Source organism: Peromyscus maniculatus, chromosome 20 (genome assembly GCF_049852395.1).
Source record: "Peromyscus maniculatus bairdii isolate BWxNUB_F1_BW_parent chromosome 20, HU_Pman_BW_mat_3.1, whole genome shotgun sequence".
NCBI classification, from domain to species: Eukaryota; Metazoa; Chordata; class Mammalia; order Rodentia; family Cricetidae; genus Peromyscus; species Peromyscus maniculatus.
Genome location: NC_134871.1, coordinates 70,495,957 through 70,523,460, shown reverse-complemented (window position 1 = coordinate 70,523,460; position 27,504 = coordinate 70,495,957). Strand labels below are relative to the sequence as shown.

At 51.4% G+C, this 27,504-nt stretch overlaps 1 protein-coding gene across 1 annotated transcript in view; it reads left to right on the top strand.

The window, feature by feature from the left end:
• The first annotated feature begins 11,584 nt into the window (after positions 1–11,584).
• The window catches only part of Galnt6 (polypeptide N-acetylgalactosaminyltransferase 6), a 40,223-nt gene continuing 24,303 nt past the window's right edge, over positions 11,585–27,504 (top strand). Inside the window, exons 1-4 of the mRNA XM_006981901.4 lie at positions 11,585–11,909; positions 19,686–19,909; positions 25,020–25,608; positions 27,208–27,380. Coding sequence (XP_006981963.2) covers positions 25,115–25,608; positions 27,208–27,380 — 667 coding nt within the window. The 5' untranslated portion in view covers positions 11,585–11,909; positions 19,686–19,909; positions 25,020–25,114. The remainder of the gene's footprint in view (positions 11,910–19,685; positions 19,910–25,019; positions 25,609–27,207; positions 27,381–27,504) is intronic.

Here is a 27,504-nt window from a genome sequence, read left to right as displayed (position 1 = left end):
GATCCTTAGTTGAGCACAGAAGAGAGATGATAACATAAAATTCTGGGTTCACTCACAAGCTGGGGTGGGAAGGGGGATGAACCAATATGTCACAGATGATTATGTCATCATATAGTGCTTTTATTCCCTTCAAAGGTATTTTTGAGCCTTGAATTAATTTTACCTGTACTATCCCTGTGAGGTAGGCATGGCGAGTGTGAGGGGAAGTTGGGTGCTGAATTGTTAGGCCCCAAACTGACACTTATATGAAGTTGTTGCTAACTGTAGACCCCTGGGCAGGTCAGTTCATGGCTTGGAGATTCACTTTCCCCGTCCGTACCATGAGAACGTCTGCTGCCTGCCTCACGGGGCTGGTGTGAAGTCAAATGAGATAATGTACACGAAAGATCTGTAAACGGTAAAGTACCAAAAAGAAAAGAAAAGAAAAGAAAAGAAAAGAAAAGAAAAGCTGTACCACCTAACTTCAGTGAGTATTTGTGCCGACAGAAAAGTTTAACCACCAGGGAGTGACAGTGTCAAAGAGAAGAAAAGAGGAACGTGACGTGGAACACAGAAGACGTAAGTATAAAAATAATGAATTCTGCCAGGCGGTGGTGATGTACGCCTTTAATCCCAGCGCTCAGGAGGCAGAGGCAGGCGGATCTCTGTGAGTTCGAGACCAGCCTGGGCTACAGAGTGAGATCCAGGAAAGGCGCAAAGCTACACAGAGAAACCCTGTCTTGAAAAACAAAAAAGAAGAAGGAGGAGGAGAAGGAGAAGAATAATGAATGAATGCATGAATGAATGAATTCCAGGTACAATAGGATCCAGGGGTCAAAAGATGTCCTTAGGTCCTCCCAGCCTTCAATGTCTTGCCTTCTCGGTTGGCGCTACATTCAGTTTGCCTATCCTTCCTCAGGTAACTGTAAAGACGGCCACTCTACACATCCACCTCCAGCCTCCCCAGCTGGTTATTCCACCAGTGGTGACGGGAGGAGAGGTGCAAGGCTCTTTCTTCTTGTCTCAGAACATATATCAAGGAAGACCGAGGGACCTGGCTCCAACCATATGCAAACCCTAAGCCAGGTGCTGTGACCAAAAGATCACAGACCTGCTCCCGCCGATCTGAGCTTCACATGAGCTAAGGAGCAAAGGCAGGCAGCCCTATTCTCAGGGAGCCCAGCTCCCCACACTCTTAGTTAACTCCACAGACCAGCGATTCTCTGTCTGGCGGGCAGCCCCAAGGCCCATCCATCCCTTCATGTAGCTCCTCAAGTATTTGTGTCTTTCTGTAACAGAAAGCTGAAGCTAGGCTGGGCGGTGGTGGCGCACGCCTTTAATCCCAGCACTCTGGAGGCAGAGCCAGGGCAGATCGCTGTGAGTTCAATGCCTGGTCTACAGAGCTAGTTCCAAGAAAGGCACAAAGCTACACAGAGAAACCCTGTCTCGAAAAACAAAATAAAAAACAAAAACAAAAGAAAGAAAGAAAGAAAGAAAGAAAGAAAGAAGGGAGGGAGGGAGGGAGGGAGGGAGGGAGGGAGGGAGGGAGGGAGGAAGGAAGGAAAGAAAGAAAGAAAGAAAGAAAGAAAGAAAGAAAGAAAGAAAGAAAGAAAGAAAGAAAGAAAGAGAAAGAAAGAAAGAAAGCTGAAGTCATTACTAAACAGGAAGGGCAGATAGTCTAGCTTCACTCCCCCTGAGTCCACGTCCCTTGCCTGCCCTCAGGCAGAGATCACTGCGGCCCCCAGACATGAGAACCAAAAGTCCCTCCAGCTGTGGCTGCCACGGGTTGTACGGATTGCCCTTGCACAAGCTTAGCTGTCCGGATCAGAGGTCTGCATCTGGCAGAGGAGGTGGAGCTGTCCAGTCTGCACAGGAAGACTATTGGCTAACAAGGGCCAGGCCTGGACTTCAGACCTGGTAGCAAAGCCCGAGTAATGAGGAGCTTTCATTGCTGTGAGGTGTGGCATAGCTGGGGTACAAAGCCAGGGGACACCCTGGCAGTACCCCGACATCCCCCACCTCACAATGGCCACCTCACCAACCCCTACAGGGTGTTTCTCTGGGAAGTGACAAGAGAGGCCATGTGTTACACAATATTTTTTTCTATTTTTTTTTTTTTTTTTTTTCGAGACAGGGTTTCTCTGTGTAGCTTTGAGCCTTTCCTGGAACTCACTTTGGAGACCAGGCTGGCCTCGAACTCACAGAAATCTGCCTGCCTCTACCTCCCGAGTGCTGGGATTAAAGGCGTGCGCTACCACCGCCCGGCATGTTACACAAAATTTGATCGCACTGTGATACCCCAAGACTGTTAATAGAGTTAACCTTGAATCGGGGCAGAGCCAGCGACTAGTTGACAAGAATTAGCCATAGAGAAGATGGAGGACCCAGGATATGCATAGAGAGGCACAGGAAAGAGTGGGGAGGGACTTGGAGATTCGTGGGCTTTTCTTGGTCCCTTTGGGTCTGGGAAGTGTGGAGGGAAGGTCAGCTGGCCACTCCTCCGCCGCTTCTTTGATCTATACGTTTTTCACCCCGATATCTGACTCCTGAGTCTTTACTGATAATAGAACAACTTGGGAAAAACACCAGTCATGGGGAGCAGACGTCACCCTCTTAAATGTACCCTTTGTCTTGTCCTCTGTGTTAGCTGCTCTGGGAGCAAACCCGAATGAAAGAACTTTATTTCTAAGATTTATTTTTTATTTTTACGTGTGTGTGTGTGTGTGTGTGTGTGTGTGTGTGTGTGTGTGTGTGTGAGTTTACACTAGATCTCCTGGAGCTGGAGTTACAGGCAGCTGCGTCTGAGCCACCTGCCATGGGTGTTTGGAATGGAAGTCAGGCGCTCTCCAAGAGCGGCTGACAATCCTGACAGCTCAACCACCCGCAGCCCCGCCCCCAGGGACAGCACTTTAAGTGGCATAACCTGGTGTTCATATCTGTCCAATCTAACCTCCAGGCTCAGCCAAGCCCATCAGCAAGCTGTGGAAGGTTCTGCTCCGTCTCTGAAAATGAGGAAGTAAAAGAGTTCAGTTAGAATCGTGGGCACGGATTCTATGCACTGGCTCCTGGGAGCCTTCTTCTCAGACCCAGGATACTCGATGGCCTTTAGTCTCCTGGGGGGAGGGGGGTAAGAGATGCTGATGGGGGCTGTTGCGGAATGTTTGTTTACACTGGGTGAAGATGTGTCGCTGTGATTGGTTCAATAAAGAGCTGAACGACCAATAGCTAGGCAGAAGAGACTAGGCAGGACTTCCAGGGAAAGAGAGGAACTCGGGAGGAATCTAGGCCCTCAAGACACGCCAGTAAGACATTAAAGAAGTCGGACATAAGGAACAGAGGAGAGGTAACGGAGCCATGCGGCAGAATGCAGATTAATAATAGAAACAAGTTAATTTGAGTTATAAGAGCTAGTCGGGAAAAAGCCTAAGCCAAAGCCAAGTTTTCGTAATTAATAAGTCCCCCTGCTATTTGTGAGCTGGTGGCCGAACAGAAAGTCTGACTAAAGGCTGCCTCTGTTGCTGCTGCGGGTGAACACACAACGTCCACTCTCTGAACACTGTCCACACAGCATGCAGACATTGTCTCACCTAAATTTCACAACAAATCATATCCATAACCGCTTTTTAAGAAAGAACACAGGTTAAGACACCTGTCCACAGCCACAAAACTGGCAACTAACTGAAGTTTCCTGGAGCCCACAGAATCTCTTGTGACTGGGGGGGAGGGGGAGTTCTCCCAGGTTCCCCATCCCCAGGCACGGCTAAAGCACAGGGACAAATAGCCAAACGAATGGAAACACATGAACTATGAACCAAGGGCTGAGGGGCCCCCAGCTGGATCAGGCCCTCTGAATAGGTGAGACAGTTGATTGGCTTGATCTGTTTGGGAGGCATCCAGGCAGTGGGACCAAGTCCTGTGCTCATTGCATGAGTTGGCTGTTTGAAACCCGGGGCTTATACAGGGACACTTGGCTCAGTCTGGGAGGAAGGGACTGGACCTGCCTGGACTGAGTCTACCAGGTTGATCTCAGTCCTCGGGGGAGGATTTGCCCTGGAGGAGGTGGGAATGGGGGGTGGGCTGGGGGTAAGGGGAGGGGGTGGGAGGGGGAGAACAAGGGAATCCATGGCTGTTATGTAGAACTGAATGGTATTGTAAAATAAAATAAAATGGCTCTCTCCTATAGCATCTGCTGAGACATAATCCTGTGACGGGCAGCTGTAATAACCTAGAACCTCCAGAATGTTCCCTTGTTATCAAGTCTGTTTCCAAACCCAAGATGGGGGCAAACCCCAGCTCCAGGATTTTACCCATTTTCTGGATCTAGAAGTGACATGCACAGCCCCACTCCCAGCCACATGGCTTTCGAGACCGCTGGAATTAAAAGACTCATTCACATAAATGTCCACTGGCTCCCCAGGTGTCCCGGTTGGGTCTGTTTTGTGATAAACACCACGACCAAAAGCAACCTGGGGAAGGAACGGATTTACCTGAATTCCTCCTTATAGTCCATCACTGAGAGAAGCCAAGGTAGGCGTTCGAGGGAGGTACCTGGTGGTGGTTCTAATGAAATGTGTCCCCGTAGGCTCCGGTGTTTGAAAACTTGGTTCCTAGTTGGTGACAGTGTTTGGGGAGGTCTAGGTGGTGTGACCTTGCTGGACAAAGCACGTGACTGGGGGGGGGGCGGACTCTGAAAGTTTACATCCTCTCTCAGCTTCCTGTCCACCGCCATGGCTGCTCCTCTCTGCTTCGCCTCCCTGCCAAAGCGACTTCTCCTCGCTCTGGAATCCAAGCCCAAGCAAACCTCTTTCTTCCCTAATTGTCTTCGGTTGTGGGATTTTAGCACAGCAACAGAAAAATGACTAATACAAACTTGGAGTCAGGAACTAAAGCAGAGGCCACAGAGCAAGGCTGCTTCCCGCCGGCAGCGGCTTACTCACCTCTCTTAGACAGCCAGACCCGCCACCCAGGGGTGGGGGGACAACAATGGGCGGGACCCTTTTACAGCAATTCGCAATCGAGAAAATGCCCCACAGATACACCCACAGGCCAATCTGATGGAGGCAATTCCTCAATTGAGGTTCTCTCTTCTCAGGCACTTCATGTTGACAACCAAGACTAGCCATCCAAACACATAGTTATCCCCATCGCTTCTTTCTAGATTCTGCAGATCATCTTAATTTTAATCACCTCAAAGCACAATCCACAGCCCTGGGAAGAGAAACCGGTCATTTGGGGCCGATGTTCCCCGTTTTTTCCTCTTTGGTTTTGGCTTTGGCTGTCACAGGTGGCTGTGAGTTATCTCACCTAACAGACACCAAGGTGGGTGGATCCTACAAACAATGTAAATAATCCCCAGCAGCCTCTTCAAACTCTCACTCTGGCAGCTCTCCTGAGGGCTTTGCCCTCAGGGAGTTCTGAGAGCCTGCCCGGTTTCCCCTTTTCTGGTCTGGAATTTGTGCCAGGGCCTCCGACATCCCGGTCAATGCTCTTCTACTGAGCTACATCCCCACTGTGCCTTACTGTATTGTGGAGGGGCCCCAAGACAGTTGGACCACACAGCTGGCAGGACAGGACTAAAGGCCCAGGCCCAGCTTCTGTGGCAGGCTTCCTGGCAGGCAACACCCAGACCCAGGAAAAGCCATAAGCTGACCCCACCCAGGGAGGGCCTACATCTAAGTACCTGATATTCCAAACACTCCAACCATTAAATAAAGTTAGATAAGGTGACCAAATGTCCCTGAGTCTAGCACACACCTATTTCTGTTTTACAGATACCCCTAGACAAATGTCAGTCAATCAGGGTCCTGAACCCTGGAAATCCCCTCACCTCAACCTCTGCTATGATAAAATCCCTACCCTGCCTGGGCTCAGGGCTCTCTGCTCTCACCACTGGCAGGACAGACAGAGGGACCAAGCTCAAATCTTGAAAATAAAAGCTTTTCACTTTACATACAGGATTTGGTCACCATGGTGGTCTTTTGGGGGTCCCCGAGATCTGGGCATAACAGTATCTGTTCTTTCAAAGAAGTGAAAACTTTTCCAGAGCCCAAAAGAAATGTCCAAAGCCCGCCTTGACAAGGACAGCAGCATCACCAGATTAAGCTTATACTGATCGCCAAAGGGCCAGCAGATGCCAGGCAGTCGATGGCTCTTCTCCTTAGTCTTTCAGCACCTGTAAGGACACCAGGCCAGGACAAAACAGGGCAGGACCTGTCAGAGTTCTAAGTAGCCACCCGGAAGCTCCCTGCAGCAGGGCTTCTTCGCCCCTCATCCTCAAGGCACCCCTCAGTAGTTCCGATAGCCCAGAACAGTTCTCCAATATCCGTGCGGAGTCTGACCCCTTGTACTGAATATTTTGCCCTTTGAATTTTGCACTTAAGACAAACATCTCATTTGTTATAATCTAGTCCTAAACCTACCCCAGTCATAATTCTTTTTACATCCATCAGGCTTCCCAGATTGACCACTGGGTCTAGAAAAGGCAGCCACGGCTTGCCTACCTTTGTACTGCCCTGCAACTTCTACAGCATTTAGAGGCCAGACGTGGTGGTGCCCACCTCCAATCCCACGGTCTGAGAGGCAAGATGAAGCTCTGTAGCAGGCCCCCAGACCTTAGCGCAACTGAGTCCATGATGCAAGTACCATTCAGGCTGTAACACCCAGCACCTAGACAGCATCATCTGTCAAAACTCAAACAAAAGCCTAATCCACCCAAGTCCATGGTTCTGAGAAAGTCCCTAAATGTACTAACCTTGGTTTTGGCTTCTGTGGTTCTGCTTCTGGCTAACTGTTCTTGTTAACTGAGGTATGTCAACCCAGGACATGGTTTTGTGTTTAAAAACTCATCCCGAGAAAGGCTCAGGGCTCCACTGGGATCCCGCACACTCCCAACACCCAGTGTAGTCCCCGGCCGACTAACAGACTTTCTATTGGCTTAAACCCATGTCCCTGGCGAATACCCCACAACAGCCGAGGCCAGCTTGAGCTACCTATCAAATCCCTATTTCAAAGCAACAACAACAATAACAAAACAATGTTTCATTTAAGGAAGGAAGAAAAAAGTCGCTGACAAGATGATAAGATTTGAGGGCATTACTGTTTGTTTACCAGGAACTGGGTTAAAGGCTCAGGAGGGTTTTTAAAACTTACATTTGCTTCGGTTTTGTTTTTTGTTTTTGTTTTTAGTTTGGTTTTTGAGATAGGGTCGTGTGTACCCCAGCCTGGCCTGGAACTTGTTTTGTAGCTGAAGACAGCAGAGAACTGATACTTCCCTTTCTCTCTCCTTCCTCCCCCTCCCCCCAGGGCTGGGATTATGGTTACATACCAAGGCTTTCAGATGTTAGGGTTTGTTTGTGGTGTTTTGAGACAAGTTCTTGTATCTGAGGCTGGCCTTGAACTCCCTTCGTAGCCAAGAACTAGCTTTAACCTCCTGACCTTCTAATTCTCTTCCTTCTTCCTCCCAGGTGCTGGGATTTCAGGCCGATGGGGGTCAAATTCAGCTCATTGGGTTTGTGCTTTTACCCACTGAGGCATCTCACCAGCTTCCATCATCTGTTTCTTTGAGACATGGTCTCACTCAGTACCCCAGGCTAGCCTCCAAGTCCGAGTAATCTTCCTGCTTCCACCTCCCAAACGTTGGGATTACAAACCTGCTCCAGGGATCACTTTACCAATCTATTAACACAATGGTTGAAATAATAATCCCATTTAACAGATAAAGAAACTGAGGCACACTGAGACAAGTGAATTGGAAATCCTTAGTGATGACGGCAGAACTTGAACAACCTGGATTCCTATGCCATCCCTTGCTTTGGTGACTCCCCCCTGGGCACAGAAACAAAAGAGCTTTAAAAAAAAAAAACAGCAGGTGGCACTCAGAACTGTCGCGCTCTCACACTGTTTACCCAGCATGCTTTATACTCAGTAGCCCAGGTTGGCCTGGGCATCACTCATCACACTTGTCACTTGCAGGAGTCACCCACTGGTGAGGTCGGGGTAGAGATCCAGGCCTTCCCCTGTACCCCTTGGCAAGCTCATGGTGCCCCAGATAAGTGTTTCCAGATAAGCCCCTCTCTGTGAAGGGCAGGACTCCCCCTCCCCCGCGTCTGCCGCCCCCAGAGGTAGCTGTGTCTCTCCAAGGCCTGCGTGTGGGAGGAAGGGACCCGATAAGGGGCAGAACTGATGTCATCAGCTCACAAAGCTGCCCTTGTCTCAGCCGGCTTCAACGGATCTGCTGCTCTGAGCTTCCTGCGCTCTGGTGGGGAAACCCCTTGAAAAACACTGACATGAAAAGGGAAATGCAGAGCGCCCCACACTAGGACCTAAGATGGTTGAGCAACAAAAACCAGCTCGTGGAGGGAAGACGATGAAATTCACCAGGCTCCTCGGAACGGGCCATCTCAGTCTCTGCAGCCCGTCCCGCAGAAGAGCCAGTGATGGAAGGGATGGATGTGAGCATGCGTGGATGATCTCAAGAGCCAGCCCGCAGGTCGGGACGGCAGGAAGTGCAACTCTCACTCCCTTTCTTGTCCTGGGCGTCCCCTTACCACATGCATATATAAACTTGTCATTTAAGGGAAATCATTAATTTTGTTTTTACTTTATTTGTAAGTATTGTGTGTGAGTGTGGGTGCTTGTGTGGGGATTAGAGGATGACTTTTGGGATTCTCCGTAGGCTCTGGGGACCAAATGCAGGAATCAGAATGAAGTTACAGGCACTTTGACCTGCTGAGCCACGTCACACACCCCCCACCACACACCTTTCTTTTAGTTTTGGTCGGTCTCGTGTAGTAGCCCATGATGGTCTCAAACTTGTTAGTTAGCCAAGTGTGGCCTTGAATCCCTGGTCCTCCTGCCTCCCTCTCCCAACTTCTCCGATTAAAGGTGTGTGCCACCAGGCTGTGGACGGCCCCCATTGGAGGTCATGTTGGCAGCTCCTGTACTCTGGTGGCTGAGAACCTTCCTGATTCAGCGGGGAGGAGCACTCACCTTCCCCTGCCAGGAAGGACAACTCAGGGAACGATGCCTTGGGGACAGGTCTATGGCATGTACCTCCAGGTTAGGCAGCTAGTCACCACGAGGACTTAAGTCACATTTAAAATCACAGCTGGGCGTGGCGGTTCGGGCCTCTAACCCCAGCACTTGGGAGGCTGAGGCAGGAGGATTGTCCCAGATTTGAGACCAGCTGGGCTACAGGAGACCCTTTCTCAAAAACAAAAATGGGGGCAGGGCTCATGCCTTTAATCCCAGCACTAGGAAGGCAGAGGCAGGCAGATCTCTGCCAGCCTGGTCTACAGAATGAGATCCAAGACAGCCAGGTCTACACAGAGAAACCTGTCTCAGAGGAGGAGGAGAAGAAGGAGAAAAGGATTGGAAAGATACAGTGAATACAAACCTAATGACCTGAGTTTAATTCCCAGGACTCACACGGTGGGAGGAGAGAACTGACTTCTAAAAGTTGCCCTCTGACCACCCACACCCACACAAGAACTGTATAAAAAAAACTGATTGAAGATGATCAAATATGATGTGTTATAATGAATGTATGTATATATGTATGTTTGTATTTATGAAGTCTTTGAAGTGTTATAATGGAACCCATTGTTTTACACAATAAATGCTAATCAATTTCTTTTTTATTTTATTTATTATTAATAGTAGTATTGGTTTTTCAAGACAAGGTTTCTTTGTTTGGTCCTGGCTGTCCTGGAACTCTCTCTATAGACCAGGCTGGCCAGGGATTCACAGAGATCTGCCTGCTTCTGCCTCCCATGTGCTGGGATTGCAGGTGGAGTAATCAATTCTTATTTTAAAAGTTAACTCACTGAAAACAGCTTCAGAACGTGAGGCACACAACACTGGCCGGTGCGGCTTCTTGGAAAGCCAAACACAGCCTCTTTCGAGCTCCAAGGTGGAGTCAGCAGTCAAGAGCCTGCCCTGGGCAAATGTGAGTCCCTCACCTCAGGTCGTGTGGGGGCCTGACAAAGATCACATATCCCCGATGGTCAGCTAGGTGAGAGGGCAAAGGTGATAAGTCAAACCCAGGCAGGGAGCCTAACAGCCAAGGAAAGAGAAAAAGGACAACATCCTCTCATCTGCAGCAGGAAAAGCTGGGGTCCCAGGCAGGAGAGCTGTGGGGGAGGCCAAGAGCCCTGACCTAAGTAAGTCTGCAGGGGAGCCACAGGGGATGGAGCCTGAAGCCTCCGTCCTGGTCTCGGGCGTGGAGGGGTGGCTGATGGGGCACACGGAGCTGGCTCCTGAGCAGTGGTGGGGTGACTGTGCCAAGAATGTGGGGCACCTCCCTTACTACGCCCCTGAAAAGTGCAGCCCTTCCCCTAAGTGAGTTAGGGTAGCTTTGGCCTGTGCTTTGCTGGCTTTTCCAGAACACCTCTCAGCGGTTCAACTCAGCCACAGGGTTCAGGTCAAACCCCTGCCCCCGAGTCTTAGAGAGTCAAAAATGCAAAATCATTTTCCTATCAACCAAAAGAGAAAGATAGCCAGCCTTCCACTGTGGTTTTTCATTTGTTTGTTTGTTTGGGTTTTATTTGTTCGTTTTGTTTTTTAGGCAGAGCATGGCTCAAGCTGACTTGACTGTGTTGCCTCCAACCCCAGATCCTCCTGTGTTAGCTTCCCCAATGCTGGGACCACAGGCACCAGCGTCTACCAGAAAAGAGCATCCAAGGTGGGTATGATGGGGCACTTCTGCAATCTCAGAACTCAGGGGGTAGAGGCCGTAGGATCCGGAGTTCAAGGTCAGCCTCAACTATATTATAGAGAGAGTTCAAGACTAGCCTAGTCCACTTGAGACTCTGGCTCCAAAACAAAACAAAGCCACACACACACACACACACACACACACACACACACACACACACACACACACGAGGTCTGGGGATGGCTCAGCAGTAAAGAACACTTGTGGCTCAGTGGTGAGGACCAGGGTTCGGATCCCAGCACCCCTGTAAACAAGCCAGACAACTGCCTCTAGTTTACACGGCACATACACGTAAAGGACAGAGGCAGCTAGGTGGGAGGTGGACCAGGCTTCTTCTTTTGGGCCACCATCCAGCTCCCAAACCATGACATAGACTTATTAGTTTTGAATGCTCAGCCTAGCTTGGCCATGCTTCTGGCTAGCTCTTTTAACTTAAATGAACCTGTTTCTCTTTATTTTGTCCCGGAGCTTTTTACCTTTCTTACTTCTGGATATCTTACTTTCACTTCTTCGCTATGTCTGGCTGGTGTCAGCCTGGCTTCTTGTCCCTCATTCTCTCCTCCTCATCTTCTCTCATTCTTCCCTTCTTCCTTTCTTTTTTGAGCCTAGAGTTCTCCTATTTATTCTCTGCCTGCCAGCCCTGCCTATCCTTTCTCTGCCTAGCTATTGGCAGTTCAGCTCTTTATTAGACCTAAGGTGCCTTAGGCAGGCAGAGGAAACAGATGCAACACGTCTTTTCATAATTAAACAAATGTAGCATAAACAAAAGCAACACGCCTTTACACGGCTAAAGTTATATTCTGCAGCATAAACAAATGTAACATGTCTTTGTCTAGTTAAATAATATTCTGCAGCAGGGAGGGGAATAGATGTGTCCACAAATTATCTGTCTCAGACACATGGACGAACCTCTGGGCTTATGCCCAGCACGTCCTGCGCTGCTGGCCTCGGGCTCCGGACAGGCACTCCTTGGCTCGCTGCTCTCGCCGCCAGGAACATGGGGTGCCCAGTGCCAGTGGCCTGGGGTGGCCAGGGCCTGAGATCTGCAGCCTCGGACCCGCGCTTCCAGGGTGGGAGCCGAGTCGCTGCACCTGCCGGAGCGGGGCGGGGCGCCACCCGCGACAGGACCCGCCCCGGACCCGCCCTCCCGGCCGCCCCGTCGGGAAACCGGCGAACGGCTCGGCGGGCGGGCGACGGCTCGGTCTCGGCTCGATAGGTAAGCAGCGGCGGGGCGCGCAACCCCGGGGCGCCCTGGGGCCCGGCAGCCCGCAGCTCCTGGGGACTCGCGCTCGCTCTGAGCCCCGGCTCCCCGCCTCCCCGTACCCCGCCCCCCTCCTCTCCGACCGGCAGTAAAATGAAGGGGCCGAGCCAGACGCGTCCTCTGCGCTCGTCCGGTGGCAGCTAGCGCCTCCCCCGGGAGGGACCCTCTCCGTCTTTGTGGTCCAGAAACCGGGGGACGAGCCGGGAGCTCCGACCCTGCGCCTCCCCAGATTGGACCACCTCGTGTGTCCAAGCGCGGGAAGTCCTTCCTGCCGAGTCACCCCTGCGCGGAAGGGACAGACCAGGGGAAGCCTCGTTGGTGGGGGCCCCTCAGAGCCCTTACCTGATTGATCCCCCCCCTCCCATGCTTGGCGCTTTTGAGGAGTAGAGAACAGAGTTCTGTGATATTGGGTAGGGAGTGTGTGGTGGCTGTGACAGTCACCAAATTCCTGATTCGCTCCCTCACTTGTTCCATACCTCGTGATGACTCTAAGGAGAGTCCTCCTGTTACTTGCCCAAGGGCCAGACTCCAGACCACGGCTTGTGCGGGCTCTGCTGATGAGAGGTTGCCCACAGAGCTCAAAGAGGAACCCCTGTCCTAAGCAGGAATTCGCCACAGTGGTTCCAGGGAGCGCTTTAAGGTTGCACTCTGAGCTCATCCCCGAGACCCGTAAAGACAGGCACCGGCTGAGGTTAAAGACTCGAGACACACCAAAGAGCCTCCAGGGCTATGTTCATTTAACCGCAGATGTGTGCGCATTACACAGGCCCTCCTCTCCTCCCGACGGGAGAGCTGTTCCCCTGTCATCAGAGAAAAGCAAAGAAGGATGAGATAGGCAAATTCATGTGATGACTGGATCAGGGTTTTGAAATACACTTCATTCAAATTTCCCAAGAGTAGCGTGCATCCTCCCAGGCATTCCCCAGCACCGTTTTCTCCGCGAAGCCACGTGCTTCAGGAGCCCAGAGGTGGCAGGAGAGAGCTGCTGTGGGGACCCAAGAGCAAGACAGGACTGTCAAAAGGAAGTGTATAGAGCAAGAGACGCTGGGGAGGAAACTGGCTGCTGAGTAATCACTGCCCATGCTGGTCCTGCCTCCAGCCCAGGAGCCGGGAGGTCCCGTGGGTATTGTCAGGCGCCCTCTGAGATCAGAACTGTCTTAGTCCAAGTTCAACTGCGAGAAACCGGGACACAAGGCTGACTGAGTTCTTGCAGCCATTGCCTAGAACAGAAGTCAGGCTGGGGAGGGGCAGCCTCGTCCTCACCTGAGCTCGGTCCCAGAGGGAGGCAGTGTATGTATAATGAAGGCTGCAGGTGGCTGACTCAGCTCGGCCACACTAACGTGGCTGTGTAACTAACCTCGGCCACGTCACGGAAACACTCCCTGGGCAAGTGAGGAGGCGCTCCTGGAAGTGAGGTGCTGGAGCTTTGGGGACCAAGATGTGTCACAGCTGTGGACAGACGTGAGCCTGGGTGGGAATCCTGACCCGGCTTTTTCCTAGCGGTGTGCCATGGTTGAGCTAGTCTCCCTGAGCGTCAGTTTCCTTCTGGGTAAAACAGAAGGCAGGAGCCGGGCGTGTGGTTCAGTTGGCAGAGTGTTTGCCTAGAATGCATGAGACCCTGGGTCTAGTCTCCAGCATGGCATAAACTGGGCGTCGTGGCACGTGCCTGTAACCTGTAACCTGGGCACTGGGGATGTGGAAGCAGGAGAATCCAAAGTTCAAGGTCATCCTTGGCTACATAATGAGTTGGAGGCCAGCCTGGGCTACACCAGACTCTGTCTCAAAAAAAAAAAAAAGCAAAAACTGAAACCAAACAAAAAAGAAAACATAACTTGTGTGAGGTTTGTTTTGTTTTATTTTGTAATTCTATTTTTGTTTTTTCAGACAGGGTCTCTACATAGCCCTGTCTGTCCTGGAACTCACTCTGTAGACCAGGCTGGCCTCAGACTCCTAGAGACCCACCTGCTTCTGCCCCCAACCCCCAAGTGCTGAGATTAAAGGCGTGCACCACCACTACAATCCCGGCTCCTCAGGAGGATGGGGCAAAAGAATTGCTTGAGCCCAGGAGTCAGGCTGAAGGCAAGCCTGGGTGACATACTGAAGTGACAGGCTGAGTCCTTGTAGGCAACATCTTTTTTGCTTGAAAAAGCAAACGAAAGAGGATGATAGCATCGCTCTAAACATCCCTGGGTCTGATGGGCACATTCCAGTGTCTCCAGCTGTGGGAGCAAAGCTGAGTGCCACAGCGGGTGTTTGGCTGTGCCAGAGCTCGGGTGAACTTGGCTCTTCCTATACCCTCAGCCTTTCTTCTGGAAAAGCCCCAAATGTCCGATCCTGGCCGATGGGATCAGAGTGAGGGTTTCAGTGAGCAGGAGGTCAAGTGCAGGGCAGTGCCTGTCGCTGCGCGTATCTCAATGCTGTAATTGTGCTGGGCGAAAGGCTGGCGTGATAAACAAGGATGGGCTGAGCCCAGGGAGAAAAGGGCTCTGAGAAGGGTTCCACCGGTACCTAAGAGCCCGGTCCCGAGCCCTAGGGAGAAATGTGCAGGAAGAAACATTCTTACCTGCAGCTCTGCATCTAATGCAAACAAAGGACAGACAGGGAAGGAAGTGACTCCACACACATACATGCAGGCACACACATGCACACGTGCACACACACACACACACTCATGTGCGCACACATACATGCATTCCCCCACACATGCATGATTATAAACACACACATGAACATTCACACACACATGCACACATACATATATATATACACATACTCCTGAACACACACACACACACACACACACACACACACCCCTCAGTGCAGAAGGATGGATACCTTGAGGGTGGGAGGCTGGCCTAACAGTCAGAACACACATTCTGGATGCAGAAGCTTGGGAAACAGGTCTTGCGGACGTGGGTGTGAGGACTTGTTTCACTGTTCTCTGTGAATCTGGTGGGAAAGTCCCACATGGAGGAAGCATGACAGGTTCATGGGGACAAAGATGCACGCCAGCCCCCAGAGGCAGCGGCACACCTAGGAAACCTTGTTTTGTTTGTTTTTTAGAGACAGGGTTCCATGTAGCCTAAGGTTGCCTCAGATTCTCCATGTAAATGAATGTGGTGTTGAACTCTTTTATTTATTGATTTAATCTTATGTGTGCAAATGTCTGTCTTGCCTACATTCATGTATATGAACCCTGTGCATGCCTGGTGCCCACGGAGGTCAGAGGAGGCCGTTGGATCCCATGGGGCTGGAGTCGTGGGTGGTCGTGAACCACTCTGTCCTCCGCAGGAGCAGCAGATGCTCATAAGCACTGAGCCATCTCTCCAGTCCCTGGCCTTGAACTCTTGATCCTCCGTTCTATGCTTTCCGAGGGTTGGGAATACAGGTTTGGGCCACCACGTCCTACTAGGAAGACTTCTTTTTATTTGTTTTTAATTTAATTTTAATTATGTATATGTGTGTTGGATCCCCCTGGAGCTGGAGCTCCAGGCAGTTGTGAACCATCAGATGTGGGAGGTGGGAACTGAACTTAGGTCCTCTGGGAGAGCAGTACTCACTCTTAGCTGCCGAGCCATCTTTCCAGCCTCAGAAGACATCTTGAAGAAAAAAAAAAAGTTGTAAGTAAGAGTTTAGATTGTCTACTTTGCTTTCGCTTTGTTGAGATCTTAGGAAGGGAAAGACAGCCATGCCAAGCGCCTGGTTAGGCTGGAAGGTAAATGCAGATGGGAAGCTGACTACTGGATGATTCTGCCACAGTTGAATAGCCTTCGTCTAAAGACACGTGATCAGGGCTTTGCTCATCATGAAGTGGAGAAGCCCGAAGGAATCTGGCAGGCAGGCACTACATCTTGCCCTCTAGGGCAGAACAGATTTTGACAACAGCTTTTGAGTGGAGAGGAAGGACTCACAGGAGGCAGGGCATAATCAGCAAGGGCTTGGTGACCTTGGTACTGTGAGGGGATTGAACATAACAGATCTTGGCGTGGACCAGGATTTGGGGGTGCTGGAAACAGTGGGGACCTGCTCAAGTCAGTGGGCGTGGCTGGCTGCTGGCAGACCTGAGTGCTGTGGCTGAAGGACGCATCCAGCCGTCCTGGGCAGGACTCCTGCAGCCGAGAGCAGAATGCCAGGGAGGAGAGCGGGTCAAACTTTAGCTCACCAACCTCTAGCCCCAGCCCTTAGGACCATCTGTCCCATGACCCCACACTTGTCTCTTCCCTCACCAGGGAACATGTGGCAAAACTCAATTCAAGCTCTGGGAGGTTAGAGAGGCCCACGTTGTCCCACCCGAGACCCTTGGTCCCTGGAGTGCTGGAGATAAAGCCTGTGTGCTGCTGAACTGCCCATGTAGCTAGCTGCCTGTTGTTCTGAGTTTTGCTTGGGGTAAAGACAACAAAGATGTAACAAACGCCTTTTTATGCCAAACCCTGATCCTATCACATGGTGGTGAGAAAAACTCGTTGGTTTTTCAGGAGAAAATCTGTTTGGATGACTTCAGTTCAGCATTGTATGTAAACCTAAAATGAACCTGGATGTGCTGGGGGGGAGGGGGAGGCATTTTTGACGGGCTGGCTACAGAAATAACTTGTCACACCGTTCTGGGAGAATGCACCACATCACTGTAGTGCTGGTCTTCAGGAAGAGCAAAGTGTGCGTTAAGGGGTAACTTGGGGACAGGGAGTGGAAATCTCCCACTGTCTGTGACCAGAGGCATCCGAGGGGGAAGGAAAGCTTTGGAGAGAGAGCGTCTTCTCATAGTGTGACTGCAGGAGAGGAGAGGCTGCCGGGCTTGATGATGAGAACATGTCACGGAGGAAGAAGGGATAGCCATTTAGCCAGCCTTGTGGCACCCTTCCCCCTCCAGGATCCTGAAACCAACCTGTTCCTTCTCCACCGTGATGTCCACCTGCATACCTCTATGCACCTGGTCAGAGCGGCTCCACCCTATGCTTTTTAAGAGATTTGTAATTGAGCCAATTAACTTGAGCAAATATCCTGTGGTGATGGCGTGACAGAGCTCTTCCTGCAGGCCACGTCTATGCTCTCCCTGAGGTGTGTGGTCCATTTGGATAAACAGGAAGAAACTTCATTACAAAGAGGCCACCTGGCCAGCCAGGGTGTGTTCTGGGCGGCTGACCCTGTCCTTCAGGGCTGACCCTGTCTTTCTCTTGAGCCAAGACCTCACTTGGTACTTGCTAGTTTGGGCATCTTTAAGCATTGGGTCCCCAGGAGGAGCTGGAGAGAAGGGAATGGCAGTGAGGGCTTAGGAGGGGGAGGGAGGCTCCGAAGAGCCCCTTCCCACCGTGGGGAGGTAAGAGCAGCAGGAACTTAGCAATGGTCTGAAAACTGAAAGCCAGGACCTGCTGCTGGGAGATGCTAGCTGGGTGTCACCAGCGAAGTCATCCAGCCCAGCTGGGCTCAGCTATAACACAAGGCTGCTGGATACCCAGATAGTTCAGACAGCAAGCGAGGTGTGAGCGCAGAATGCCACCTAACTCAAACCCTGCGGGAAGTGTGCTGGGCATCATTAGAAAACTGCTGTCCAAGGTTTAACCCCTCTGGGGTTATTTCATTCCAGTTCTAACAGGCTGGGTCACTTACTCCATACAGTTGGTACTTGAGACTTTGCCAGGGACAGAATGGCACAAATGGCCCTGGAAGTCTAGGAGTCCAGGAATAGAGACACGTGGACACAAGGCAGGCTTGTGTCACGATGAGAATCAAGAACAAGGAAAGACAGGAGGCCAGAGGTAGAGGTGTGGCTCAGTGGTAAAAAGCCCTCGCCTAGCCCTGGGTTGGATCCTCAGCCTGGGGGAAGGGGTGGGGGTGGGGGGTGGGTGTCAACACTGGAGCAGGTCAACACTTCCAGTTTTAGGAATTTTGTATACTTAATTTTTTATATTGCTTTACTGAAGATGACATAAATCCAGAGAAGACTTTTCCGGAAGAGGCCAGCAGTAGGATCGAGTTGTGCCACACAAGCTTTAATGTGTGACTACAAAGAAGGGCCTTTTCCTTGACCTGGATCTCATGTAAGCGTGGCAGGATAGCTTAAAAGTCTCACGGCAGTTTTACACTTGTAATAGCATCAGAAGTATAAAGTATGTGAAGTAACAAAAATTACCCGAGAATGGGATCATTTAAACATGTTTACCTTCGTTTAGAAGTATAATTTTTGAAGAATGCATTTTTTTTAGTTTTTATTTTATTGCATTGCATCTCATCTTTGAGACAAGTCCTCACATAGCCCAGGCTGGCTGCACACTCTGTATAGCCACAAGAACTTCTGAGCCCCCTGATGCCACCTGAGTGCTGAGATTAGGTGTCACCTAACTCAGTTTATACGGTGGGTGCTGGGGACGGAGCCAGTGGAGGGTGCTGGGGACCACATCTGAACTACCACTGAACTATATCCCCGGCCCAAGTTCTGATTTTTATATCAAGTAATGTTTATCACCTTCAGGAGGATGAAATAATATTAAATTTTGATTATTCAAAGTTCATAAACTAAAAGCAAAAGTAAAGTTTTCCAAAGATCCTTGTTAAATCTGTAGCATTTGTACCTCTGAAATTATTAAAGCTAAAAGCTATTCTGAGCCTTTGGTATATGCTATAGCCATAAGTAATAACTGAGAGGAAAATATAATAAAATAATGCCATGTAGTTTTGGGGTTTTCGTTGTTGTTGTTTTGTTTGTTTTTCTAGCGCTAGAGACGGCACATGCTGGGCAAGTGCTCTACTACTGAGCGATGTCCCCAGCCCGACATGTGGTACACTTGTTTCTCCTCTTTTTTTCAGGCAGTCCCTCTGGAACGCACTATGTAGACCAGGAGGGTCTTAAACTCTTAGCGATCCACCTGTCTCCTGAGTGCTGGGACTAAAGACATGCACCACTATAACTGTCTTTTCATATTCTGGCCTTCTTTAAAATCAATTTTTATTTTATGTGTATGACTGTTTTGTCTGCATGTATGTGTACTGCATGCATGTCTGGTGTCCTAGAAGAGGGTGCTGGGATCCACTGGAACTAGATAGAGTTCTGAGCAGTTGTGATCCCTCATGTGGGTGCTGGGAACAGAGCCAGCGTCCTCTGCAGGAGCAGCCAGTGCTCTTAACTGCTGAGCCATCTCTCCAGCCCCTTCTAGTGCCCCTCCCCCCTGTTTTGGTCATTTAAAGACCTTTTCATACGGTGACAGGTTGAAGTCAGTATTAGGGTAGACCCTGGGCCCTGTCTCTCGGGCAGCGAGAGAAGTGAGTCCATGCTGTGTCTAGTGTAGTCCGTCCCATTTGTTCAGTCTGGGAACGCTTCCTCAACCAGGATTTGGGGCATCTTGGCTCTGGCCGTCTGAGAAGCAACCGACCCAAGGGAGGGAAAAGGCCCAGGAATGGACCACCGGCAGCAGCACTGCTCCTGGTGGCCTGGAGGCCAGGCTGCGCAGGCCTGAGCAGTAGGGACGTGGGTCCTGCAGGGCCCAGAACTTAACCAACTACTACATGAGGGTTACTCCTTCCCCAAGGCTTGTGGGGTGCAACCTCTGGGCCTTGCTAACCGTGATTCTAGGCCTTGCGTCTGCATGGAGCAGGAACCCTTGACCCCAAAGCCCCAGGGCATCCATGAAGTTGGTATTTCTCTGGGATATCTTCCTGTTGCCGGCATGCTGAGCCAACACTGTAGAGAACAAGTCCCTTCCTGCCAAGTCTAATCACAGGTGTCTCGTTTCGTTTCAGGATGTGGTTAGAACCTTGAGGAACTGCGGGTTCCAGAGAGAACACTTTCGACAGCCAGACTGGATCCAGAGAGCAGATGCTCCAGAGGAGTTCAGTTTAACCCAAGGTCTTTCTCCAGGGACAATAAAAGGAGCAAAGGCTTCCGCCTCTTCAAGGGACCACAGACAGCGCCTGGATGAGGGTGCTGGAGTGACGGGTGACTCCAGGAGGCCTTCCTGGAGGAGGTGAGTCCTGGCCTGGCTCTGGCTTGTCACCACAGCATTACCATGCCTATGTCTCCAGCTGTGCCCACTCTCACGCGGGAGTGGGAGGTAAACAGCAAGCTGCCAAAGAGTGCAGACCGCAGGGTGCGCAGCAGACCTGCCCCAGCCTGCAGAGCTTGGTCTGCTCTTGACAGTCCCTAGACTGAGGTCTGCAGCTCAAGCAGAGCCCCTGGGGCCTGGCCCTCAGCATCTCAGCCGCTGGGAAAGAGCCACACACCATCCCGCTTCCCTCCTTCTCCGTGAGACCTGGAGGGAGCCCTGCCTTTCTCGGCTGTCCGCGTTATTTGCTACCTTTTACTTTCTGTAACTTGAACAGGCGGTGCGGCATGGGCTCACGGCACCAGCCTGCGCGGCGTGGGCTCACGGCACCAGCCTGCGCGGCGTGGGCTCACGGCACCAGCTGCATTCAGTGCTCACTCCTTTCTGGCCTTCCCTGTGGAACCACCTCTTTCACTTCATTTTCTTTTCTTTTTTTAAATTTCTATATTTTATGCATATGAGTGTTTTGCCTGTGTGTATGTCTGCGTAGCGCTTGGGTATCTGGTGCCTGTGAGGCCGGAAGAGGGCATCAGATCTCCCAGAGTTAAGAGTTACAGCAGTTGTGAGGTGTCGTGTGGGTGCTGGGAATTGAACCCGGGTCCTCAGAGCACATAGCCCTCTTAACTGCTGAGTTGTTTCCCCAGGATTCTCTCTCCCACTTCCTGTTCTACAGGAAGACCTTCACGTTCCTTGGGGAAAGGAGTTGAGTCTCACACCCCATTGTGTACCTTTGTGTCCCTCCCTAAGATCCTGGCTGCTCCTGAGGTCGGATCTCCAGGTCCCTCTTACCTGACCATCCAGCTGCTGGGCGGCACATCCAGCTGCTGGGCGGCACATCCAGCTGCTGGGCGGCACATCCAGCTGCTGGGCGGCACACCCAGCTGCAGCACCGTGCCCACCTCACCGGCCACCAGCTGCTGTGTTCCTCTCCCTAGAAAATTGCCCCTCATTTCTCAAGGGCAAACAGCACGGGACTGGCGCTCGGCTCCAGCCCCACCACCTCCAGCCAACATCAGAAAGCTCCTCCTCTCTGACCTCCTGTTCCCACCATCCTGGGCTGCGGCTCTCTGATTGGCCGTTCCATCTCAGCCTGGGATGGTGCTCTTTGCTTGAAATAGGCTCAGCTTGTTCAGACAACTAAAGTGAGCTCGGGTGCCCAGCCCAAGCTTTTCCCCGTGTGGCGTTTCGTTTGCTCTTCCTCCGTTTACCATTTCTGATACACCCCTCCTAACATCCAGGGACACCCCTCACCCCTCCTAACCCCCAGGGACACCCCTCCTGTGCTCCCTTCTCTGGGGTCTGATTAACCGTGCACTCCCTGAGGGGAGGCCTTCCTCATCCCTGCCCTGAGTCCCTGGCGCATAGCAGGTCTTCTGCACATATCAACAGAATCAATAAATGCCTCTCGTATTCTAGATAATCCTTAATACAAAACAGGAATTGAAAAAAAAGATTTATTGGTTTTTATTTTGTGGGTGTGGGTGTTTTGGTTGCATGTATGGATATGTGCCATATGCAGGAAATGCCCTTGGAGGCCAGAAGAGGGTACTGGACCCCCTGGCGTGAGGAACAGGGGGTTGTCAGCTGCCACCTTTGTGTTGGGAACTGAACCCAGGTCCTCTGTGAGAACGGGGAGCACTCCTAATTGCTGAGCCATCTCTCCAACCTCAAAACGAGGATCTCTTTCATTTCATTTTTGGTAATGCTGTGAGAGGAACCACCTGTCTCCCCGGCACAGACTGAGCTTGCTGGCCATTGAGTCCAGGCTGACGGCCATGTACTTATTCTCCACATGCAAGGGACCCCCAACACGCAGCTTCCCACGGGCAGGACACGCTGTGGGGTGAGTCAACAGCCCCAAACAGCTCAAGCAGAGTCAGTTGTCTTTTCTTCAGAGTCGACTGAACAGGTCGATTACTGTGTACACAGTGAGGAACAGGGAGTGTGTGTTGGGGGGCCGATAACTGCCCTGCCACCAGTCCAGGATCACGTTTAAGGAAAGCATGCAAGGTGTGATGATGTGGCTTTGGCCGAGGGACAGATGCCTGGGGGTAATTGCTGGGAAACTGTACAGGGCTTTATTCACGCTAACAATGGTGTGCTTGAGGGCTTAGAAATGACATGAACTCTGCGGCAGGTTTTACATACATCTCCTAACTTGATCCTCAATGCAGCCAACACAGCTGGGTGTTGGTGACGCCCGGTTTATAGATGAGGAAACCACGGCTTAGCCGGATAAATCTCCCAAGGGTCACACGTGGCTAATGGCAGAAACACTATTTTTTTGAAAACTGACTGTGCACACTGGTAAGACAGCCAAACTTGTGAGAAATGTTGCCCTTTCTCCCTTAATCCTGTACTGAATGTAGCGGTAGACGCTCCTCTAAAGGGGGACTGAGCCTGAGGCTGACTCTTGCCGCCAGCGTCTATCAGCTAGGGATCTTTATACTAGCTTAGCTCCCAGAAGGTTCTTCATACACCTCCTCTGACTGGGGTGCTGCCTGGCAAACCCCCACCCCATGCCTAGTCCTGCCTGGAAGGTGTTGTCATAGAATCTTAGGTTGAAAACAGCAACAACAACAACATTTCGTCTGGAATTAGTGGAACATGCTCATTATCTCAGCTTGTCGGAGCTGAGGCAGGATATCCTGGGTGTTAGGCCCATGAAACACATGGTGAGACCCTGTCAAAAAATAACTGCCCGACAGTGGTAGAGCATGCCTTTAATCCCAGCATTCAGGAGACAGAGGCAGGTGGATCTCTCTGAGTTTGAGGCCAGCCTGGTCTACAGAGTGAGTTCCAGGACAGCCAGGGCTACATAGAGAAACCCTGTCTCGAAAAACCAAAATACACACACACACACACACACACACACACACACACACACACACACACACACAAAGTGAGTAAATACAGAAGAATCCACATGTGTTTGAACTCCATGGGCCCACCCATATGTGCATTTTGAGGGGCAGGGAATTTTTGACAATCTAAAAAACTAATAGATGAACCTAGAAATGTATTTTAATTAGCTATGTTATGAATGCATAAAATATATGTAGATAATAATGTATCTGGCACAAAAGACACACAACTATTGTATGTGTATGTTTTTAAATAGTCTCAAATGGTCCAAGTTGACCTTGAACTTACGAGATAGCTGAGGATAGCCTTGAACTTCAGATCCTCCTGCTTCTGCCTTCTGAGTGTTAAGATGACTTGTCCACCACACTCTACCAACTAAGCTACACCCCCAGCCACATAAATCTACTATGAACAGTTGATCAGAACTTGGGCACACAAGCACTCGGTGCACATGGTGCTATTTGAAACTGAAAACAGTGCGACAGATCTAGGGTGCATGATCAGTCCCAGGTGGAGGTGGGGAGCCAGCTCTGTGAAGAGTGTGTTTAGACATGTGAGGCCGCAGACCTGAAGTAAGTCACAGTTGCCTAAAATGAACTGTAATACGTACAGTACTGAAGTCTGTGTAAACATACTGTGGTGATAATCTCACAGCTTCCTCTCCTGTGCTCCTGTGGTAACCTCAAGCGTCGTGAGGAGCTGCCTACAATGCCCTTGGACACTAATTGTCTCCAACGGAGCTGTTCATTCTTCCAGAAAAATCGAACATCATGGTACACAATGATCTTTCATAGTTAATGTGCACTGGCCACCATACAGAGTATACATGTGCATTGATTGATGGCTTTGTTATCTGGCAGACTTCCAGTCAGTAGCCTCTGGTGATAGTTTTAGAGGAGTCAAAAGTTATGTTTTCAACTGAATAGGAAGTTGACACCTCTAACCCCTGCATTTTTTCAGGGTCCACTGTATTTATGAAATATGTGTCAGACATAAAGATGAGGTGTGGTACCACACACCTTTAATCCCAGCACTGGGGAGGCAGGATCTCCTCTGTGAGTTTGAGGCCAGCCTGGTCTACATAGTGAGTTCCAGGCCAGCCTGGTCTACACTGAGAGACCTGTCTCAAAAGGAAGAGGAAGGGTTAAGACACCACCAGCATCGATGTCCACCTCTAGAAAGAAGACTGTATTTCTAACTTCCTAGTCCTCCTTTGCTTATTTCTAATCTGGACCTCTTTTTCTTTTCATTTTTTCCCCCCCTGATAATCCTGGCTGTCCTAGAACTCACCCTGTATCCCAGGCTGGCCTTGAACTCACAAAGATCTGCCTGCCTCTGCCTCCCAAGTGCTGGGATTAAAGGTGTGCACCACCATGCCCAACTAATTCATACATTTTTGTCTTTCTTCGGAAACGTTGGCTTTCATGCCTCTTTATAGCTTTACCGCATTTATCTGCACACCTTCATCTTTAACATGGGCATAGTCTGTCAGTTTTGGTGAATGGCTACACTGTCTCTCCGCAGCTTGTCTTTTCTCCGCACCGCTCCTGCAGCGTTTCACAGAGAGGTGGTTCGTTCCTTTTGCGCCTTCGGAGGGCTTCCAGATGTGGCGGCCTCACACTTCACTCTTCACATCCGATTACACATTGCTACCATTTTTGATCAGGTGCTGCTGCAGACATTCTTGTCCAGGCCTCCAGGGTCGCACAAACTGGTTTACCCGACATACAGAGTGGGCCAGGCATGGTGCTCCATGCATATAATCCCACCACACAGGAGGCCGTGGATCAGGAGTTAAAGGCCAGCCTAGACTAATTAGCAAACCCTGTCTCAAAAACCAAAACAAGCTAGGAATGAAACTGCAGGTGGTTCTTGGAGTTGCTGTCTAGTCCTGTCTTCTGAGCCGTGGCATTGATGAGCACGTTCCAGCTAAACTTTATTTTAGTGGCAAGGTGTTTCCCAAAGTAGTTTCCTCCTGGCAGGAAAGACCCAGACCCAGTTTTCTCGTTTACAGCAAAAGGAAATTTAAGTAACAGGAAGCTGTGACTGTGCGAAGGTGATCTATCTCTCCCTTCTTTGATGAGCCAATCCCAGGCTCCGTGCCCCTCCCTCCCTCCCTCCCCATCTCTGAGGTGACTCATTTCTCTCATATCCCCTCTTTTCTCAGGCTGAAGCCCCAGGTGTGGCCACCCTGACATATCAAGCTATCTCCAAAGTGATCCAGGACTTGGTGCTGACCCTGGTGGGGTCCCGGTCGGGCAAATGAGGCTTCTCCGCCGACGCCACATGTCCCTGCGCCTAGCCATGCTGGGCAGCGCCTTCATGCTCTTCCTCTTCATCCGGCAAAAGGACGTAAGCAAAAGCGAGCAGCAGGCCATGGAGAAACCGTGGCTGAAGTCCCTGGTGGGCCAGAAGGACCATGTCCTGGACCTCATGCTAGGTGCCGTGAACAACATTAGAGATGTCATGCCTAAGCTGCAGATCAGGGCCCCGGAACCCCAGCAGCCTCTGGTCTCCACAAACCGCTCCTGCCTCCCGGGGTTCTATACCGCTGCTGAGCTGAAGCCCTTCTGGGAACGGCCACCTCAGGACCCCAACAGCCCCGGGGCAGATGGAAAAGCATTTCAGAAGAAAGAGTGGACCCCTCTAGAGACCCAGGAAAAGGAAGAGGGCTACAAGAAACACTGCTTCAATGCCTTTGCCAGCGACCGCATCTCCTTGCAGAGGTCCCTGGGGCCGGACACCCGACCCCCTGAGTAAGTAGCATCCAGAACTCTCCGAGGAGGCCAGAGCTTTCCCAGAAGCGTGGCCAGGAGGCCTGTAGTCCCTGGCCAGTTGTCAGGAAGCAAGCTGAGGAGATTTGAAACCAGGCAGGGATTTCCGCTGCTCGTTTGCTGGCCAGTTGCCCTGATCCCTCAGGCTGGATTTCAGGAATACTATGGTCTGGCAGAGGCCCATAGGGACCTGTGAGATTAAAACACAGCTGTGGAGGGTGCAGGGCTGCAGACCAGCATCTGGCACAGGGCACGGGGAGGGGCTGGGACAGAGCTGTGGCTTCTGCAGCCCTCCAGATGCTGGACCTGCCCCTGCCATCTGGGCCTCTGATGCTAATCCGAAGAGAGCGGACATTTCCTGACTGCTGCTGCGGTGGTCCAGAAGGTCCCCACACCACTGGGTTCCCTCTAGCGAAGGCCACAGGCCCATAAAGTCATTCCATCTTGAAGCCATTGATTCTCTGGGCTTTGGAAAGGAGCCGCTGGATCTTAGAGCGGCCCTCACCTCTGATACGTCCCTGCTGCATCCACTGTGTCCTGATGAAATAGTATTTTGCCTTCCACACTTAGCCATTGTCCTTTTTAGCTAATGAGTTTGAAAGAAACAGGAGGCTCCCCTGAACGTCATGATCCTAACGGGCTGTGAGCCTGGGGTTCCCCGGACTCGAGCCTTGTATTACAACCCAGCGAAGTGTAGCCTGGGCTATCAGGAGCCTCTCAGCAAAGATGGGCATTGTCACAGGGGCAGCCAGAGCGGGAAGTTGGGGAAGCTCCCTGGCTGGCCTGTACAACATCTCCCTGACAAGCAGGAAAAGAGTCAGGTGTCAAGGAAACCGGGTCTGAAATCAAAAGTCTATATAATTCCAGCACTTAGGAGGCTGAGGCAGGAGGATTGCCAATGTGAGACCAGTCTGGCTTACAGTGGGAGACCCTGTCTCCACAAAACAAAAGGGGTGTTCAGCTGTGTGTGCCCTGAGGTTCAGGCCCACGACCCTTACAGTGTCCAGAGGGCAGGACAGTCAGGTGTCCTGCAATGGTTGCTGGGGAAGATGTGGGGGGGGGGAGTGGAGATGGAGGCGGGAAGGTCCCAGAAAATTGCTGGCGTCATATCACAGGGAGTCGGGAGAGGGCTTGGAGAGGGCGTGTGAGTTGGAACTCTTAGGGAGGACCTTTTCCTCATACTGAATAGCGAGATTCCTCAGCGGAACGCTTGCCTTTAATGACTCTGCCCTCTGGGACCTCTGAACAGCCACGCCTTGTGCTGCGGCTAAAGGTGCAGAGTGAGTCAGCTGTGGGAACACCTGGCCTGAGAGCAAAATGCAGCTGGGGGAGGGGTGGGGCACCTGAGCCAGCTCAGGGGTGGCTTTGGAGGGGGCTGGGTAGTCCTGCACAGGGTAGGGGGGTGGAGCCACAGAGTGAGTGCCCTCCCCAAGTACAGCAGGGAACGGAGATGGGTGGGGGGGTGGAGTGGGAGGGAAACTGGGGGGTTAGGGAGCGCTAGACAGAGCTTTGCCCCGCTGGAACGCCTCCCCTCCTGCGCCCCCAGGACTTAGAGCTGGGTCCTCCCTCGCATCGTTCCAGGTGTGTTGACCAGAGGTTCCGGCGTTGTCCGCCACTGCCCACCACCAGCGTGATCATTGTGTTCCACAACGAGGCCTGGTCCACTCTGCTGCGCACGGTGTACAGCGTCCTGCACACCAGCCCTGCCGTCTTGCTGAAGGAGATCATCCTGGTGGATGATGCCAGCACGGAGGGTGAGGCTGGCGGGTCTGCGGAGGGGCGGGGCCAGCACGGAGGGTGAGGCTGGCGGGTCTGCGGAGGGGCGGGGCCAGCATGGAGGGTGAGGCTGGCGGGTCTGCGGAGGGGCGGGGCCAGCAC